General features: G+C 44.0%; 2 protein-coding genes across 13 annotated transcripts in view; one reads left to right on the top strand and one right to left on the bottom strand.

The window, feature by feature from the left end:
- The window catches only part of ASB8 (ankyrin repeat and SOCS box containing 8), a 56,467-nt gene that overhangs the window by 3,714 nt on the left and 33,846 nt on the right, over positions 1 to 18,907 (bottom strand). For 4 of the 10 annotated variants that reach the window (XM_072972918.1, XM_072972917.1, XM_072972909.1 and 1 more), the window contains exons 6-8: positions 16,178 to 16,260; positions 15,006 to 15,129; positions 11,701 to 11,827 (exon numbers count right to left, since the gene is read on the bottom strand). The gene's annotated coding sequence lies outside the window, so the exon portion shown is untranslated. Of the gene's footprint in view, positions 1 to 9,705; positions 9,981 to 11,700; positions 11,828 to 15,005; positions 15,130 to 15,822; positions 15,967 to 16,177; positions 16,261 to 18,907 lie in introns of those variants that run through there. The other 6 variants (XM_072972915.1, XM_072972910.1, XM_072972916.1 and 3 more) reach the window with 5 other exon arrangements.
- The window catches only part of PFKM (phosphofructokinase, muscle), a 39,527-nt gene that overhangs the window by 10,484 nt on the left and 10,136 nt on the right, over positions 1 to 18,907 (top strand). For 2 of the 3 annotated variants that reach the window (XM_015238070.3, XM_072972907.1), the window contains 6 exons: positions 8,226 to 8,318; positions 14,859 to 14,932; positions 15,776 to 15,853; positions 17,127 to 17,316; positions 17,541 to 17,706; positions 18,440 to 18,484. In XM_015238070.3, coding sequence (XP_015093556.1) covers positions 8,234 to 8,318; positions 14,859 to 14,932; positions 15,776 to 15,853; positions 17,127 to 17,316; positions 17,541 to 17,706; positions 18,440 to 18,484 — 638 coding nt within the window. In that variant the 5' untranslated portion in view covers positions 8,226 to 8,233. Of the gene's footprint in view, positions 1 to 5,027; positions 5,095 to 8,225; positions 8,319 to 14,858; positions 14,933 to 15,775; positions 15,854 to 17,126; positions 17,317 to 17,540; positions 17,707 to 18,439; positions 18,485 to 18,907 lie in introns of those variants that run through there. The other variant, XM_006202905.3, reaches the window with a different exon arrangement.

Raw genomic sequence — 18,907 nt, 5'->3', positions numbered from 1 at the left:
AAGGGGTACCCCCACAGTATTGTGAGATTTAGTTCCGGGAGCTTGATCAGATTCTCATAGTGAATATCAGAGAAAAATCCCCTTGGACTTCCAGCAGGAGGGGAGAAGAGGAACCATTTTGAACTAAACCAGAGTACTTTGTTCTTAACGAGGCTAACCTTCAGGGGAAACTAGTTAACCAGAGCCTAACTTACTGGGGTATTATCAGAGTCTAACTGATCTGAGGAAGGGAAATACCCAACTCCAGCCCACTCTAGCTGTCCTGTCCCATCTAAGGTGGTGGGGGCAGGGGAAGGCGGAAAAAATAGGACGAACACTTGTGAAATTCGTAGTCCAGAGACATAGTAGTAGGCATGTAGTCCAGGCTCAGTAAAAGACTGAAATTAATCATGGGACTATGAAATGCTTTCCTTCCCCCAACACCTCACCACCACTTTACTAAAGTCCTATTTACAGCACTTTCTTTTACCTGGCGTATCATGTCTGGCTATCAAGAAAAATTACAAGGCATATAAAAAGGCAACCCTCCCCCCTACAACTTGAAAAGACAGAGCAAACATCAGAACCAAACATGGCAGGGATGTTGAAATTTTCAGAGCAGGAATTTTAAACACCCACGATTAATGTGATAAGGAGTCAAATGGCTAAAATAGCACGTAAGAATGGACAAGCAATATGAGCAAAGAGATGGAAATCCTAAGAACCAAAAAGAAATGCTAAAAATAAAAAACCCTACTATAACAGAAATTAAAAATGCCTTTGATGGGCTTATTAATACACTGGACATAGCTGAAGGAAGAATCTCTGAGCTAGAGGCTATATCAATACAATACTCAAAAACTGAAAAGCAAAGAAAACAAAGACTGGAAAAAAAAAAAACAAACCAACAACAGAATATCCAAGTACTGTGGTACAACTGCAACAGATGTACCATGTACATAATGGGAATACCAGAAGGAGAAAAAGGAGAGAAAGGAACAGAATAAATATTTGAAACAATAATTACTGAGGATTTCCACAAATTAATGGCAGACATCAAACCACAGATCTGGGGAAGCTCAGAGAACACCAAGCAAGATAAAGGCCAACCGGAAACAAAACATCCCACACCTAGACATATCAATTTCAAATTACAGAAAATCAAAGATAAACAAAAAGTCCTGAAAGGAGCCAGGGGAGGGGAAAAACACCTTGCCCATAGAGGAACAAAGATGAGAATTACATCTGACTGCTCCTTAGAAACCATGCAAGCAAGAAGAGAGTGGAGTGAACTGTTTAAAAGTTGGGAGAAAAAACCACCAGTCTGGAATTCTGTACCCTGAGAAGTCATTCTTCAAAAGTGAAGGAGAAATAAAGATTTTCCCAGAACACAAATTGAGGGAATTTTTTTTTGTAAATCAGTCTGCTTTGCAAGAAATGTTAAAAAGTTCTTCAGAGAGAAGGAAAATAATATAGGTCAGAAACTTCTATGTAAAGAAGAGCATCAAAGAAGGAATAAGTCAAGATAAAATAAATACTTCTATTTTTCTTATTCTTAGTGGGTCGAACAGATAACAGTTTGTTCAAAATAACAGCAACAATATATTCAATTATGTATGCTTATGTATGTTTATATGTAAGTGAAATAAAAGCCAGCAATGATACAAGGGATGGAAGGAAGGAATTAGGATTATTTTGCTATTATAGATATTCGTACCACCTGAGAAATGGTATAGTGTTATTTGAAAGGGGACTTGGATTATTTGCAAATATATATTGCAAACTCTAGGGCAACCACTAAAAAAATTACAAAGTTTTACTGATATGCTAAGAAGTGAGAGAAAATGGAATCACATAAAATGCTCAAATAAAACCACATGATTCACACATACATAAACATTCATACATTCATACATGATAACATAGGCACCAAGATAGGCCACATTCTAGGCTATAAAAAACATCTTAATTAATTTAAAAGAACAGAAAACATACCATGGCTGCTCTAAGACCACAATGGAATTGAATTAGAAGTCAATAACAGAAAGATAATTTCTTTGGAAAATCCCCAAATACTTGGAGATTAAACATCGTACTTCTAAATAACACTAAGTCAAAGAAGGACTCTCAAGAGAAATTTAAAAATATTTTGAACTCAATGAAATGAAAAACATAACTTATTAAAATTTGTCAGGTACAGTGAAAGCAGTGCTTAGAGGGAAATTTACAGCATTGAATGCATATATTAGGAAAGGAGATGATCTAAATCAATCATCTAAATTTCCACCTTAGGAAACTATAAGAGAAGAGCAAATTAAATCTAAAGTAATCAGTTAAGAATAAGATTAGAGCAGAAATCAATAAAATTATGTATCAGTACTTCAATCTTTTTATTGCCAAGTAATACTCTATTGAATGGATATGCCACATTTTATTTATCCGTTCATCAGTTAATGGACATTTGGCCTATTTCCACTTTTTGCCTATTATGAATAATGCTGCTATGAAAATTGGTGTACTTTTGTGTGTGTGTGTGTGTGTACATATGTTTTCATTTTCCTTGGGTATATATGTAGGAACAGAATTGCTGAGTCATATGGTAGCTCTATGTTTAACATTTTGAGGAACTGCCAAATTGTTTACATGGTGACCACAAATTTTACATTCCCACCAGCAATACACAATGGTTCCAGTTCCTCCACATCCTCTCCAACACTTGTTATTCCCCTCCCCACCTTTTATGATATTAGCCACCCTAATAGGTGTGAAATGGAATCTCATTGTGGCTTTGATTTGAATATTTCTAATGGTTAGTGATGTTGAGCATCATTTCATGTGCTTATTGTTTATTTGTATGTTTTCTTTAGATAAATATCTATTCAAACCCTTGCCCATTTTTTTCTTTTATAACATCATAATTTTATTTGATATTTCATTGCACAGAATGTATTTTTGAAATCAGTAGACTTTATTTGCTAGAGAAGTTTTAGGCAAATTGAGTAGATTGCACAGAGAGTTTCCATACATACTCTCTGTCTTCTGCTCAGTGTCCCTATTATTCACATCTTGCATTTGTGTGGTACATTTGTTACAACTGATGAACCAATATTGATATGTTATTATTGACTAAAGTCCATAGTTTACATTGGGGTTTACTCTTTGTGTTGTACAGTTCTGTAACTTTTGACAAATGCATAATATCATATATCCCCCATTTCAGCATTATACAGAATAGTTCCGTTGCCCTGAAAATCCCTTGTGCTCCACCTATTTATTGCTCCATCTCTACCCCAAGCCCTTGGCAACCACTGATCTTTTCAATGTCTTTATAGTTTCACCTTTTCCAGAATGTCATATAGTTCGAATCATACAGTATGTAGTTTTTTCAGACTGGCTTCCTTCACTAAGCAATATATGTTTAAGGTTCCTCCATGTCTTTTCTTGGCTTGATAGGTTATTTCTATTGTTGAATAACGAGGAAATATTCCATTGTATGAATGTATCACAGTTTATTTATCCATTCACCTTTTCAGGGGCATTTTGGTTGCTTCCAGTTTCTGGCAATTATGAATAAAGCTGCTGTAAAGGTCCACGTTTAGATTTTTGTATAGATGTAGTTTTCAACTCATTTGGGTAGATATTTAGGAGTGTGGTTGCTGGATCATATGGGAATATTATACTTAGCTTTGTAACAAACTGCCAAACTATCTTTTAAAGTGACTGTACTGTTTTGCATTTGCACAAAGAATGAGAGCTCTTGTTGCTCCACATTCCAGTCAGTATTTGGTAGTGTCAGGTTTTTTTCTTTTTCTTTTTCATTCTAATAGATTGTAGTGGTGTCTCTGCTTTAATTTGCAGTTCCCAATGACATATGATGTTGAGCATCATTTCACATGCTTATTTGCATCCATATATCTTCTTTGGTGAGGTATCTATTGATATCTTTCACCTATTTTTAAAATTGGGTTATTATCTTTTTATTATTGAGTTGCAAGAGTTATTTATGTATTCTTGATACCTGGTCCCTTATCAGATATATGATTTGCAAATATTTTCTCCCATTCTATGGGTTGTCTTTTCACTTTTTGGATGGCAACTTTTGCAGCACAGAAGTTAATTTTGTGTAGTCCAATGGTTTTATCTTCTAGTCATTTGCATTCTTATTGTTTGCAGAATGTGCAGGTACAGATACAAAAGTAAGCAAGTGGAAGGGCAGTAGAAACAGCAGGGAGATGAGAGATGACTGTGGAGAGGCACTGAAACAAAGACGTAGGTGGAGCAGCGCAAAGAGTTAAGAGGATCTGAGGAAAGGATGCACCTCTTGGCATTGGCAGTACTGTTCCCAGGATGGATTCTGTTTGCTTTGTGGCCCACCAGATATGCTTGCTTCACTATCAGAATCCTGCACCCCTTCTACTGCAGGCTTGAGAATGGGGCTATCACAGCAGGGGTATTGCCTCTTGGTACTCTCATTCCTAGTTAGCTTTTCTGTATTTTCTCTGAGGAAGGTATGTAAATGTAAAAGGAGTTTTTGAGGGCCCTCTATAGAAAATATCAGTGATCAATGTTCCTCAAGGACAGGATTCTGTTGCATGTATCTTTTCACCTCTCAGCACCTAATACAAAACCTGGCACACAGACTACCAATACATGTTCATAGAGTGATAGAGATAGGAGACGATGGATAGGGCCGGAGGGGTAGGTCTATTATTAGTTGCTGAGGATGTTTGAATGCAAAGGGGTCTCAGGCAGTCCAGGCTAGGAAAAAATTGTTTCTGCAGACAAGAAGGATTTCTGATTTCCACTGCATACAGGAGCTGATGATTCCTGAGATAGATGCGGGGAACCCCAGAACCCTCTGGGGAGTGAAGAAACGAAGGAGATGTCATATTTGAGCTGTGTTCTTAGGGGGAGGAGGAAGGGGAGGAGAAAAGCCAGCAGGAGGAGGCGGAGCCTCCTGGTCAGCATCAGCTAGTGGAGGTTGGAAAGCCTCTCCTCTTTCCCCTCCCCTGTTGCCTCCACCTGGCTCCTCCCCGTGTTCGCCAAGCTCCCCTCCCCCTTTCCCCAAGGACAATCTGCAAGGAAGCCCGGGCGGAGGAGAGCTGAGACTAAAAGGCAAGAGGGGCCCTTGGGTAAAGAGCGAGGGGGAAAGCTGAGAGCGAGGTGGGAATAAACGTGCTGGCAGGAGGCGGTGGGGAGAACTGAAACGAGCAGAAGGGAAAAGAAGAGGTGATGTAGCATCAGAGCAGGAGCTGAGAGGGGGGATGGGTAGGGGAGTCGGGAAGAATCCTAGCCCCTTGGCTGGCCTCCCTCGGCTTGCACGCATTGCCCCTTTCCCTGGGAATCCGGGGTGGGTGGGTGGTGCTCGGACCTCGTTGTTCTCGGCTGCCCGACTCCTACCCTGGCACTCATCCAGTTCAAATCAGTGCACCTATGATGCTGCCTGTCCTGTATTTCTCCCTCCCGCGTGCTTGTCTACACACACGTGATTTTATATATAGGTTTAACATGTCCGTGTCTATGTGTGTGTCGCTGTGGATCTGTTTATTTATAAATCTGCGTGCATAGCCGTGTCCTGTGCCTCTATAACAATTTTAGAGATGCAGAAGAATTTGAGCTGTTTCTTGCAGGTCAGCACTCTGAGCCTTCCCCCTGTTATGACGAATTCACTGACGCCTCCGGGGGTGGAAGATGCCTGTATGGATTTCTATCAGTGATGAGCTCCCCGAGTGAATGAGAAGGAAATACTCAGGGGGAAAGGGGGTCAGCAATAGTACTCATATGTTTTGTTCTTTCCTTCCCCAATTTTTGCCTTCTTATATGCACCATTTAGTCTTTCTTTTCTGAGAACTGCAGAAATTTGGCCATGAACATTCTGGTTAAATAAGAGAGTATCTCTATCCATGTGTGTTTGTATTCTGTTTGTCACTATCTGCACCCTAATACCTATTTGTATCTGAATTTGTTAGAAGCAGAGGGAAGATGGGGGTATATCTGTATCCAAGCGTATTTAAAATGCTCCTATATTTGTGTGCCTCTCGTGTTGTCAGTTCACAAATGCTCTCGATGAGAATTTAATGAACTCCTGTTGTCATGTGCATAGACTTCGTGAGTTTTTTTGGTTTAAAAAATGAATATGCTTCCTCCCTGGAGGAGTTTCAGTCTAGTTACGGGAAATGACCTTAGCAATCATCTAGTCCAGGTGTCTGCAAACTTCTTCTGTTAAAGGCCAGACTGTAAATATTTCAGGCTTTGCAGGCTATCAAGCCTGTGTCTCAGTAATCTACTCTGCTGTCACACCGCAAAAGCAGCCATAGGTAATATGCAAACAAACATGAGTGCTATGGACACTGAAATTTGGATTTCATATAGTTTTCACATGTCATGAAACTGTTTTTCAGACATTTAAAATGTAAGAATCTTTCTTAGTTTGCTGCCATACAAAAACATTAACTAGAAGGGTTGGATTTGGCCCATGGGCTGTAGTTTGTTGACCCCTGATCTAGTCCAACCCTCTTTTCAATATATAAGAAGCAATTAAAATATCACATAAAGTAGTAATTAAGTGCCAAATGAGTGATCCAGTTCCAGACAATATGTGATTAGAGGAGGTCCAGAAAGAAGCCCTCCTTGACCTTTGGTAATCAGTAAAGGCTTAAATAGGTTTAATAGGGATGTGACTAGGACTGGTCTTAAATGATGGAGTAGAATATTGATCTGTGGAAAGAGCCACGATGGCTTTCTGGCCCAGCAATGCTGTACGCGCAGGCATAGAAGTCGTGGGGAGCAAAGTAATGTTCAGGTGATGATGGAGCAGAGAATTTATGGGAGCAAGGGTTGAAGCTCTAGGCAAGAACCAGATCATGGAAGCTTTGAATGCCAACCCAAGACGTCTGGGCTTCGTCTGTCAGCACTAATTATGTGTAGTATGTCTGTGAATCTGTGTTTCTTAATAACAGCATGTGTGTTTGTATATGTTTTTCTTCATGAGTGTGTCATTGCACATGTTTTATTGGCATGTGTGTGGATCTGTGTGTTGATATGACCTATGTCTTTATCAGCAGCTATCTTGATTTCCCTGGATTCACAGCAAAAACATGAAAGCTGTGCTCTAAGGTCATCAGCCCCTGTGGATGTGAATGAATCCTCTCTCCACTGAGGCCTTAGGGGCCCATAACCTTCCCATGGAGGCTTATTTTGTGTCTCAAATAGAGTGGAGAAGGGATGCACAAGCAGAGGGAGACCAGCTATTGTAGTAAGCAAATCAGGTGGAAAGAGGCAGTGAGGGCAGGAAAGTGGAGAAGGATAAGGGAAGATCATAAGAAGGGAGAATAATAGGGTTTGGTAACTGTTTTGATTCTGAGAGTAAGGAGATAAATTCTAAAAATAACAGAGGTTAGCGTGGATAACTGGGAGACTGATGATTCCACTGGCATTTTATAGATACAAAACTATGTCTTGTGTTTTCCTTTGAGAGAGATAAGCCCTAAAGACAAAAATATGAAGGTGTTCACCTGTCATCTGTGCATATCTGTGTATGTGTGGCAGAGCTTTTGTGTTCCTCTTCCCATTCGATAGTGTTTAGTGTGAGGGGTAAGGCCTGAAGGTAAAGGATCAAGAGATGTCAGGAGGCAGGGCCCTGAGAGGGATGGAAAAAGCCACAGGAAGTCCCTAACCATTCCTGAGCCTGAACCATTATTTGCCCAAGCTCCAACGTGCCTTTGTAACCTCCAACTTCAGCTCCAACTTAGCCCAATTCCATGACCCCCAACCCCAATCTTAACTGTAGGCCAACCTACCCTTGCTTTTCTGCTTCTACCTTGCTGGTTCTCAGTGCCCCAAACCTTATCTGATTCCTATCCTCTGCAGCAGCCCTTCCCTTCATTAAAAGGGAGGAATCTTTGAGGCTAATTTAACTTTTCTCCTTCCTTTCTCATTTCTGACCAGTCACCTGCCCTTCTCTGTAACCTTATCTTATTCTCCAAATCGGCTCCAGTTGGGGTGCAAGGGATTAGCCAGGGCTTTTGCAGTCTTGGGCTTGATTACTGTGACATTTCAGCTTGTCCCTTTGCAGGGGTGTGGCTCTCTTTTGGAAGAAGTCCAAAGATCCCAGGCTGGAAAGCCCAGACTCAGTATAGTGGGAGAGCCTGGCTGAGGTGGCCTTAGCGAGTCTAACAGAGCCATTTCCCAAGCTCGTGGCGTCTTGACTCAGCTGTGTCTTAACTGATCATTCTCTTGAATTCTAGAGTGGATCATGACCCATGAGGAGCACCATGCAGCCAAAACCCTGGGGGTCGGCAAAGCCATCGCCGTGTTAACCTCTGGTGGTGATGCCCAAGGTAAGGAGGAGGGCCCTGCTTGGGGAGAGATAAAAACCTGGCTGGGCGGCCCCCTTAAATTTCTTGACTCTCTTAGTCTATACAACAGAACTATCCTCCTTAAGAGCTTCCTGCTGTAGAGTCACACTGGAATCTTGGACTTTCCAAAAATCTGTTAGGTCTAAGTCCCCAAATGCTTTTGGATTTCATTTGCTCTACTTTTATTTACTCAAATCTTCCTAAAACTTTTTTCCAAGTTTCTCTGAAGATTTGGGACTATTTTGGTACTTTGGTACCTAGAAGACTGGTGTTTTCTCAAGCACCTTTGGAAGGAAGGAGACTAAAAATTGTTGAAAAGGCAGTAGGTGGATTCACTTCAAGTCCATTGGAAATGATGGGAAAAGGAGGAGATTTGGAATTGGTGTTTGATGGGCCCTAGCTGGGCTTCAGGTGCCAACTCTGATGTCTGCAGCGTTCCTGCACTGACCAGGGTCAGGTACCTCACTCTCACAGCATATTTCCTCCTGTTAGGCACTCTTCTGGGTCATTCTCTGTTTTCTCTGGCCTCTCCTCCCCATCCATTCCTTTATCCCTTGAACAAACAGCAATGGCAGCATTAATTAGTATATATACATGCGGAGGGGTGGGGCAGGGAGCAGAAAGCAAAGCCAGAGAGAACCCATCTCTGGGTTGAATCCTAGAAATCTGGGAGTCAGAAATACCAGGTGTATAGGAAGATGAAGAGGGAGATAGGGGACAGGGGATTTTTTTAAAACTTTTTTTCCTCTGTGATGTATATTCTAATTTGTAATATGTTGAAGAGAGGCAGACTCTCTTTGAAAGGGGTACAAGGACATGGGGACTGTGATGAGAAAAGGAGGGAAAGAAGGGGATTTCAGCTGGTCTCCCCTTCTCTCTGCACCACTCTCCCTAAAGGCTTTCCTAGACTTTGTGTTAAGCACCCACTTTATATAGAGCCCTGTCTTGTGTGTGGTGAAGAGGTTGATTTCTTTTGGGAACTTTAGTTTAATGAGGAAGGATGTCATACATTACTAGAATTCTTATGTAAGTCACATAAATAACAATAACTAAGTGTGTGTCTTAACCAAGTAGAATCCACTTATATAATGAAATGATAGGCCTTGGTTGTATTAACCAGGGAGAACTTCATGGAGAAGATAGATTTCAAGAAACTGAACTCTTCATTCAAGTGAAGTGCTTAGAACAGTGCCTGGTGCAATAAATGCGTTACTAATTAAATAAAGAATGAACTGTTGAGCATCTGCTGTGTGCCAAGCAGGATGGTCGGCACGAAGGATATATCAGTGGAAGAGTCACATGTTGAGACGCTTTTGTGATCCTTATTAGTATATTAGTAAAGCTAGACTTTATATTTTAGACTAATATATTTAAGTATATTAAATAAACTAATGTTTATTGAGTTACAATTGTGATATATTACGAACAGGAGAATGCTAGAATGTGGAAACTGAGGAAGGAGGGCAGAGACCTGCGTTTAGAAATAGTAGCTGGATTAGGAATGCAGAGCCGTCCTTGAGGCCATAGAGACTGCTGACTTGGTTTCTGTTGCTTCTCTCTTCTCTCCTGGAAAGAATCCCACGCCAGTACTGAGTTCTTCAACATGAACTCTGACTATTGAGCCTAAAACCGTGGTAGGATGGCCTGTGGAATTAGGTTGTCAGATTAGGGGAAGTGAGAACCTGCTAAAAAAGTCCAGGTGAGGCACACAGAGTTTTGAAATTATGAAAGAGCAGAGCTTTCTGCAGAGGGAAAGAGGTGGGAAAAAAAAAGGCCTAGGGTTTAACTTTGGTGTAAGAGCGGCCGAGCCCTTCCAGCTCCTGATCTTGAGCAGAGAGACCCTCTTATTCCGGAGATGACCATCACCTGCTTTAAGGGAAATGTCATCTGTGGAGCAGGGGCTATTGATAAGCTCATTTCTGAGGGCCCAACTGGACTAAGGCCTATGGGATTCTGAGACAGGCACAGTGTGTCCAGGGAAACATCCCACTGCAAATGCACATAACATCACAGGGGCATGTCAATGGGGATGAGAGTGGTAGAGGATGGGATTCTAGGGAGGCAAGGAAGCAAAACAGAAAACTCAAAGTAGAGCTGAGAGGTCCCAGCTGAAAGAGCATCTCAAATACAGAATTGGCCTGCACAGAGAGGTTTAATGGGCCCTAGTTCTCCCAGGGAGAGGGCACAGAAATGTTTTTCCCTGGAGGCTGTGGGCTTCTTGGGTTCTATAAAATCCAGAGGGGCCTCAGCTCCGTCATTCCCTGGGCTTAGCAAGGCTAATAACCTCCTAAAGTAGGAGAATGGCCAGGAAGCAGACATCCTGAGCTAGATACTAAATCCTAACTCCCTTTCCAGCCCAGAAGTGGTCCCAGTCCTCTTACAACCATGCTGCGATTGGCCCAATGCAATCAGCATATTCTGCTGGAAAAGACCTCAGTCATCTGCTCTATCCCTCTGTCTTCAGACAGGCAGTCCATTCCAATGCATGTTTAGCCTATTTTTAAAGGTTCATAGGAACAGGATTCTATGCCCTCTCTGGATTGCTGTTCTAGGATTTACAATTTTTAATTACCTATCCATCAGAAAGTATAATTCACATCTAACAAACATTTGCTCCTCGCGTCCTTTTTTTCTTTGAAGTTCAGTTAAGGTAGAAAGAAACTTTTTAGCAAAAAGGTAGTGACCAAGTCATTTATTAGTTTTTTTCTATCTCACATTATAGAGACCCATCACCTGTAGTTCTCCTTAAAGCCTCTTCCCGGCAGGCTGTAATTGGAGACTCCAAAGTACGTGTTTCTGATGTTCTCCAGAGCCCTCCTCCTGGCTGTACCCAGAGTACCCCTGGGATGGTGCCTGTAATCTTATCCTTCTTTTTGCTTCTAATAAGTCAGACAGCTGCTCATAGAGGGTTATTTAGGGCAACATGGAACAGCCAAGGAGAGCCTGGCCAGGACTGGCCTGGGGCCAGAATAGGCCAGTGATGTTAAGTAGGAGAGCCCAAAGAATTACTGGGACTTTCTAGTGTAAGCTGTCTATACAGCCCAGTCTGTGATTTCTAGGGAACTAGGGGTTTGAGACACAGGTACAGGCTTACAGAAGGGGTCTTAAAACTTGATTTCTGGGAAAACACTCAGGTATCCGGTTCAGAGGCAGGAAGGATGACCTTACACCAAAGTTAAACCCTCTGGAGGTTGGCAGGGCTAAGGTAAGAAGGAGAAAAGAGAAAAAAAATCTTCTTTTGTCATGGGGTTTTTCTTCTGCCCCATGGATTTGGATTTTCCCTGCCCACTGTCTATTGTTTGCTTTACACTTAAAACCTTTGAAGTCATTTGTTTTCCTTAAATCTTACCCTACACTTACTTACCTCGGGAGCAGGAGACAGCATTCCAACCTCTACATTTCAGAAGAATTTTTTTTATTTCTTAAGATTGAAGATTTATACTCCAGGACTGCAGATGTCCAAAAGAGACTCCCATAGGCCTTGAGAAAGTCTAGAAAATAAACAAACAATAGTTTCATTATCTGTTCCGATCTTATTAAGATGACTTTATTCATCTTTCCTTAAGACTGATGGCTTTGTGTTGACTCTGACTTTGGTGTGTGTGTGTGCGCGCACGCATGCATTCAAGCTTTTCCTAAAGCTTCTGAGAAGCCCCCTCCCTTCACAGATTTTTCTAATTTTATTCCTTCAATTCCTCCAATTAGACTTCCAGACTTCATGGGGCTTTGCCTTAGTGATGTCATGAGTAAGCTTGACATCAGTGCTCACCAGTGACCTCTTGTGGGCAAGCCCAACCTTTCAGTCCTCATCTGAGATCAATCATCAGGAGCATTTGGCACTGTTCCCACTTCTTGAAACTGTCTCCTTTGGCTTCCAAGACATTGCTAAGTCCCAGTTCTCCTCTTGCCTTTCTTCTGCTCTGTATGAGTTTTCTTCATGGAACTCCTCTCTCCCGGCCCATTTTTCCAGTGTTGATTTTCCTCAGGGTTCCACTCATTGCCCTTTACCCTTCTAATTTTACATATTTTCTTGAGACAGTCTCTTCCAAGTCCACATGGATGTCCCACAAGAACTTCAAACTCAGCATATCCGAGTATGAATATATCATCCCCACCCGTCCCTTCTCAAATCAAAACCTGCCTCTGCTCAGTTAACTGCACCACAGTTTTTCCCGTGGCCTAAGTCCGTCACAGGGTGTCACCTTCCTCCTCTCCACCACCTTGAAATCTACTCATGTTGCCAATTAGATGCGAGTCCTGTTGCTTCTGTTTCCTTGGTGTCTCCTATCCAATATCTCTGTTTTGTGCCAAATGTCACTCTCCCAGTCTAGGCCCTCATCATTTGTTGTCTAGGCTGCCAGACAGCCATCTAACCCTGCTGTCACTTCTTTTCATCTGTCTCCCACATTGCTGCCAGAGTGATCTTTCTGGTACGTAGATCTCATCACATCCCTCTGTTCTCAAAATTCTTCCAAGATTCTCCATTGCCTGCAACTTTTGTTTTCCCTGCTTACAGACCCCTTTCAGAATCAAATGAAAGCTGTGACTCTTCTTCCAAAAGAACTGCCCATGCCCACAAAGCTTTTCATACAGGTTCATAGGGTTCATGGATTTCCTGGAAACATCACCCATGGATCCCCAATCAAACCCTGCCCTCCAGAGTAAAAACCAGACTTCCTCATCGGGCACACAGGTGCCTGCCCATTGGAGGCTTCATCTCTCTATCATGGTACACTTTATTCTCAACAACACTGAATTTCCTAAGGCTATTTCTTGACCTTCACCTTTATTTGTGCTGTTCCTCCTGCCTACAACACTCTTCTCAAATTCATCCACCTCACAGAAAAATTCAAAAAGAAATGATCCTTTAGGTCTCAGCACACATGCTGCACCACCTTCCCTGAGCCCCTCCTGATGGCGAGATGCTGCTTCTCCTCACTCCCACTGCACTTTTACAAATCTCCTCCACATGGAGCCATGCTGGAATCACCCTATAATTCTTCACAAGTCTAGAGGACCATTCCCAAGTCCTTTATCTTTGTATCCCCAGTCTCTGCATCATTCCCTGATGTATCCCCAGTGCCAGGGACATGATAGGTATTCAGTAAATATTTGTTTAGCAAGTGAATGGACCTTCAATTTCATTTGGAGCTTTTAGCCTTATGATCCCAACAAAATTCAAAACCAGACATTCTGGTCTTTTTCATTCTGTTGCATTCCAGATAGCTTTGGATTTTGCAGTAGTTCATGATGGATTTTAGTCTGCTACTGCAGATTTTTCCAATTACTGGCTTCTCTAGTGCTCACTGGTATGTGATATTTCTCCAGGCAGGGTTAAGGACCATATGAATAGATTTTAAACTGAAACAAAAATGTGTACTGGGGTACCCGAGGGAGGATGATTAAAATGGTTCACAAGTTGATGCATCTCAGCAACACGATGAGTGCCTCCTCACATTATGAGGTAGGACAGCGTTACCAGGATCAAGACCCAGGAGAGTCTCACCAATGAAGCTATGCTGAGCTCAGTCTCAGTGGCATTGCTTCTAATGTGGAGGCGTTCACAGCCCCCGCCACGTGTTGTGTGTTGTGTCAGGTCAGCTCCTCCCCCTACTCTGGGGAGAGAGTTCTCATTATTGAGTAGCTACAAGGTGAGGGATAGTACTCATTTGGGAGAAGGGGGAAAGGCTCTGCTCTCTGTTTTAGCCCTGATCGTTTCTCCCAGTGGAAACAGAACAGCATAATTTTTAAGTTCTCCTACACGTCTTACATACAGGGTCACAGGCGGAGATCAGCACAGGAGAAGGAGAGCATAGAGCCTCCACTAATTCTGCCTGCACACTTGGTCACAACCTCTTCTGGTGGTGTGGGAGCCAGAGAATCTCTCCTGTGTGAGCCACATTGGAATATACACCAACTCAATGACACTAAAAAGCTGTGTGTGTGCAGAGACTGGGAGAATGCACCAGCCAATAATGGACATTCTTAGGAACAGATTGCAATTGACCAGGTCCCTGAGCCTCCAAGAGTCATGTCTTTGTCCTGAAAAGCCTACTCAAGCTGGATGCCTAGAGTCAGCGCAGAAGGCAGGGAAAAGCCTAGTACAGTCATTGGGATTAGCATGGAGGTCAGCAGTGTTGATTTAGACATTTTAGGACTTGGATTAAAAGCTGGGCTTGTCCTAGCTCTGTGACTTTGACCTCTTTGAACCTCAGTTTCCAAATATGTAAAATGGAGGCAACTCCAGGATATGGATAGTCTTAAATAAATGCATTGGTATTTGACAAGCGTCAGGCAGTGTCTAACCCCCTCATAAGCATTCAAGATTATTATTACCCAGATTCCTCCCACCCCCTGGCAAGGAAAGGTCTTAGAAAGACAAAATTTTGTAGTATGTCAATGTTAGCTGGGAGGCCAGAAGACTTGAATGGGGGGAGTATTCTAGATTCAGAGAAAGCTGTCTTATATCTTAGAGTCCAGGTCCGTTTTCTTAGGAGTAACCTCTTTCTTTCCTCCGTGCAGGTATGAATGCTGCTGTCAGGGCTGTGGTTCGAGTTGGAATCTATACTGGTGCCCGTGTCTTCTTTGTCCATGAGGTTGGTTCTCTACTTTGCTCCCCATGATTCTTTCTTGTTTTCTGCTCCTGCTCCCCACTTTCTCTTTCCTTACCTCCCAGTTACGTTGCTGTGTCTGATTTGTCTGGGTTTCTTGTCTCCATGAGTCACTCCTCCGAACTCTGGCTCCAATAATGATGGTGGGACCCAGGTATCTGCAGACTGGCTCCTCGTGTTGCCTGTTCAATTTAAAGCAAGAGTTAACTCTGTCTTCCCTTCACTTCCCCAAAACAGAGGGAGAAGCTGAAATGAGTTAGTATTTCATAGCAAATTCAGTATATCCAGGGACAGAGCCTTAGGAGGGAAGAGTCTCACCATGTTTCTGCAGGTTGCTTAACTTTCTGAGGTTCTAACTCCTCTCTGGTTCCCTTCTCTACTTTTCTTCTCATCCTTTGTCCATTCTTCTTTCTGTAAGGTCTATCTGCCTTTCATCTCTCAAATTTTATAGTCTCTTTTCAAGTCACATTTCTCTCCCTTTCTCCCTCTAACATCCCTTTCTCTTTCTCCTCTATTGTTAGTTATCAAAACCACCTATTATCTTGTTCCCCTGGGAGGGAATGGGATGAGCCAAAAATAAGAGGAATTAAGATTAAATATTAGGAAGGGCTTCCTGATATTTCAAGAATGAGAGAATCTAGAAGAGAGTATTAAAAGCTGACATCTCTTTCCTTGGACTGTGTTATTCTCAGGAGAACCCCGGCATCCGTCATAGGAGGCTGGATGGGTGACTTGATTCTCAGAGAACCTCTTTCCAGGGATCCTGTCTTAATTTGAGAGTTTGGGGGAAGCCTAGCAGAGGCTGAATGAGTGTAATGTACCCCACAGGGTTATCAAGGCCTGGTGGACGGTGGAGATAACATCAGGGAAGCCACCTGGGAGAGCGTTTCAATGATGCTTCAGCTGGTATGTTCCAAAGGGCTCCTGCCCCATGTTTGTCCTGTCCTTGTCTCACCCTGCTCTGGGTTGGGCTCACAGTTTCCCGAATTCGCTGCCATGTGGTGTGATGTGAAGAGATTCTGTGACAAGAGAGGAGCCATGTTTGCCCTTTACTCTTTGCATTTGAAAACATCACCCTGGTTTCCTGGGGCGGGATAGAGGGAGGGGACATGATCACAGGACAGCATGCTCTTTATAGAGAAAGGTCATAGGCAGCACTTGAGGAACTGGCACATAAGCAGGTCCTGCTCCAGGGTCACGGAGAAGGTCAGGTCCTGAAAATAACCTTACCCGAGGATGGGAGCCAGAGCCAGAAGCAGAGCTGAAGTCTGCCAGTCCTCATGTGATGGCGATGAGGTGACCTGAAACCAGACCTTTTAAGGGAGGAAGGAATTGAGAGTTTAAAAAAAAACCTAAGATTATCCCAATTGTCTCCACAGCCGTTTTTGCTTTCTCTAAGTCAATATATACCCATTTTCTGATTTACTGAAAAACCTACACATTACATTTGTATCTGCATTCTTTACCTCAATCCCCTAAAAATATCCATGGGAAGAAATTTAATGAGCAATGCTTCACAGAGGCTCTATACAGGCAATGGTGCCTGCTATAAAGTGGTCTGACAGTGAGCCAGAATTTTCCATCAATACCCCAAAGTCATAGATGCCTGGAGTTTACGTGATTTGTGAAGACGCTAGGTATACTTTCCTCTCCTGGGGGATCTATAAGCCCCTGGGAATGTAAGGCTTTCCATACGCAGAGCTGGTTTTCTTGTCACTGCCTGAGTCTTGTGGCTTCTCCCACTAGCACACAGCTCCCCAGGCGCAAAGAGAAAAGGATTGGCGGTGCCTGGTCCCTGCTGAAGTCACTGCCACTTCTTCTTATACGTCTAAGATGTGGATGATGGAGGTTATTTCAAAAGCCTACAGATATGTGTGTATTCCCTAGTTCTCTTTAGGATGATCAGTTTGATGACAAAGCCTCCAATGAAATGGGTCCATCTTAGCCATCTGCTAAGAGGTGCAGCAGAATATAGGAATGACCCTGTGCTACCTCAGCCAGCACCATCTCCCTTTTCCTTTAGAAGAGGCCAACAACCCCTCAGGATGTCTGGGAACTCCCTAGGGAGCCACATGGTGGTGTCAGCCCCTGACAGTGTTGGAATAGGGGAAATCTTAGCATGTTGAGCCCAAATTTGGCTGTGTCGTCTGGGAAGCTGACTCCCACCTCTTCCCCAAAGGGAGGCACAGTGATTGGAAGCGCCCGGTGCAAGGACTTTCGGGAGCGAGAGGGACGGCTCCGAGCTGCCCACAACCTGGTGAAGCGTGGGATTACCAACCTGTGTGTCATCGGGGGTGACGGTAGCCTCACTGGGGCCGACACCTTCCGCTCTGAGTGGAGCGACTTGTTGAATGACCTCCAGAAAGCAGGTGAGACGTTTCTTGTCAGTGTGGTTTGTGGGTATGTGCACACACACACCCCTTTCCCTCATTGTAGAAAACTCACCCAGACACAGGTTGGCAGTCTTTGCCCTCCGTTTTCTGCCACTGTATACAGTCCCAAGTGGCTGCAGCCCCCTCCCTCTCCCGTCTCCTGCTCTTTAGGCAGGCCTGCTGCCTCACCCACTGGCTCTTGCTTTGCTTCCCGTTGTCAGGTAAGATCACAGCAGAGGAGGCCGCGAAATCCAGCTACCTGAACATTGTGGGCTTGGTTGGCTCAATTGACAACGACTTCTGCGGCACCGATATGACCATTGGCACTGACTCTGCCCTGCACCGGATCATAGAGATCGTAGACGCCATCACTACTACCGCTCAGAGGTAAGGGCCTGCAGGGAGCAGCGAAGGAGGATGGCAGCTGGGACAGGCCAACAGGCTGGGGACTGGGAAAGACTAAAGTGTTTGAGCCATGGTGACTATAATGACCAATTCTGGGGCCAGGCCACTTTTTAAGAATTACCCCTAGAGCACTGGCGTTGCACTGCTCTGTAAATGCTGTAAGATCTGCCTCTTGCCACTGTCCAGCGCACTGTCCAAACAAGTGGTTCTAAGGTCTTTAATACCTGTGGGGTCTCCTAAATGATTAGTGTCCAGACTGAGACAAACCCAGGGAGCCCCACATCTTTCCAGCTGTGTCACAGAGATTGTAGAGGCCGTTGCGTCACTACTCAGGAGTGAGGGGGCTGGGGGAGGCAGTGCAGGAGAAGGGGGCATGGGAGGGTGAGTCTCCTGCAGGGTGATCCTGGAGGATTCCAGGTTAGTCAAGGCCTCTCCTCACTCCTTTTCCCTTCTATCCTTCCTTTCCTGGGCTCCCTCCTTCCCAGGGACGGAGCTTCAGTACTGATACCTTTCTCTGCTGTGTTCGCTCAGGCCTAGGAAGGACACCTTGTGGCTGAAGTTTCCCCTGGGTCTTCCTGGTCTCCCAGGAAACCCGCTGGAAGGCCCACAGCATAAATGTATCTCGCAGAGAGGTTACGTGGCCTAGATGTGGGTGGGGGCTTGATCCTGGCCATAGGGACCCTTGCACTGTGTAAGACCTGTCTGTCTCTTGCAGCCACCAGAGGACGTTTGTGCTAGAAGTGATGGGCCGGCACTGTGGGTAAGGTCCCCGTCTTGACTCATTTATCCTGTGGGCCTTGAAATAGCCCTTTCCTCTTTCCTGGAGAGTCCAGAGAGGCCTCCCAGTGGTGGCAGATCTGGAGGTGTACGCACTCATCTCGGTGTGGCTGCCTTTCCCTGTCTCCACCCACCTCCCTCACTCACCTGCATGTGCACATGCACATGAGTGTCCTGCACAGGCACCCATGCAGTGTGAGAGAGCAGGCTCTGAGGTTGGGGGCCATGAATAGAAGGGGCTCTTTGGGAACAGAATCTCATTGAGCAGCTGTCTCAGTGGAGCTCTTACCCTCATCCAAAAAATGAAACGGAGGGGCCTCAGACCTCTCACCAGCTCTGGGACTAGGTGGGCTTGTTGGGATGGGTGAGGCTCTTTGTGGAGTGGAGCTCCTGGCATGATACTTCT

This window comes from Vicugna pacos, chromosome 12 (genome assembly GCF_048564905.1).
Source record: "Vicugna pacos chromosome 12, VicPac4, whole genome shotgun sequence".
NCBI classification, from domain to species: domain Eukaryota; kingdom Metazoa; phylum Chordata; class Mammalia; order Artiodactyla; family Camelidae; genus Vicugna; species Vicugna pacos.
This window is presented reverse-complemented; position numbering and strand designations above follow the sequence as displayed.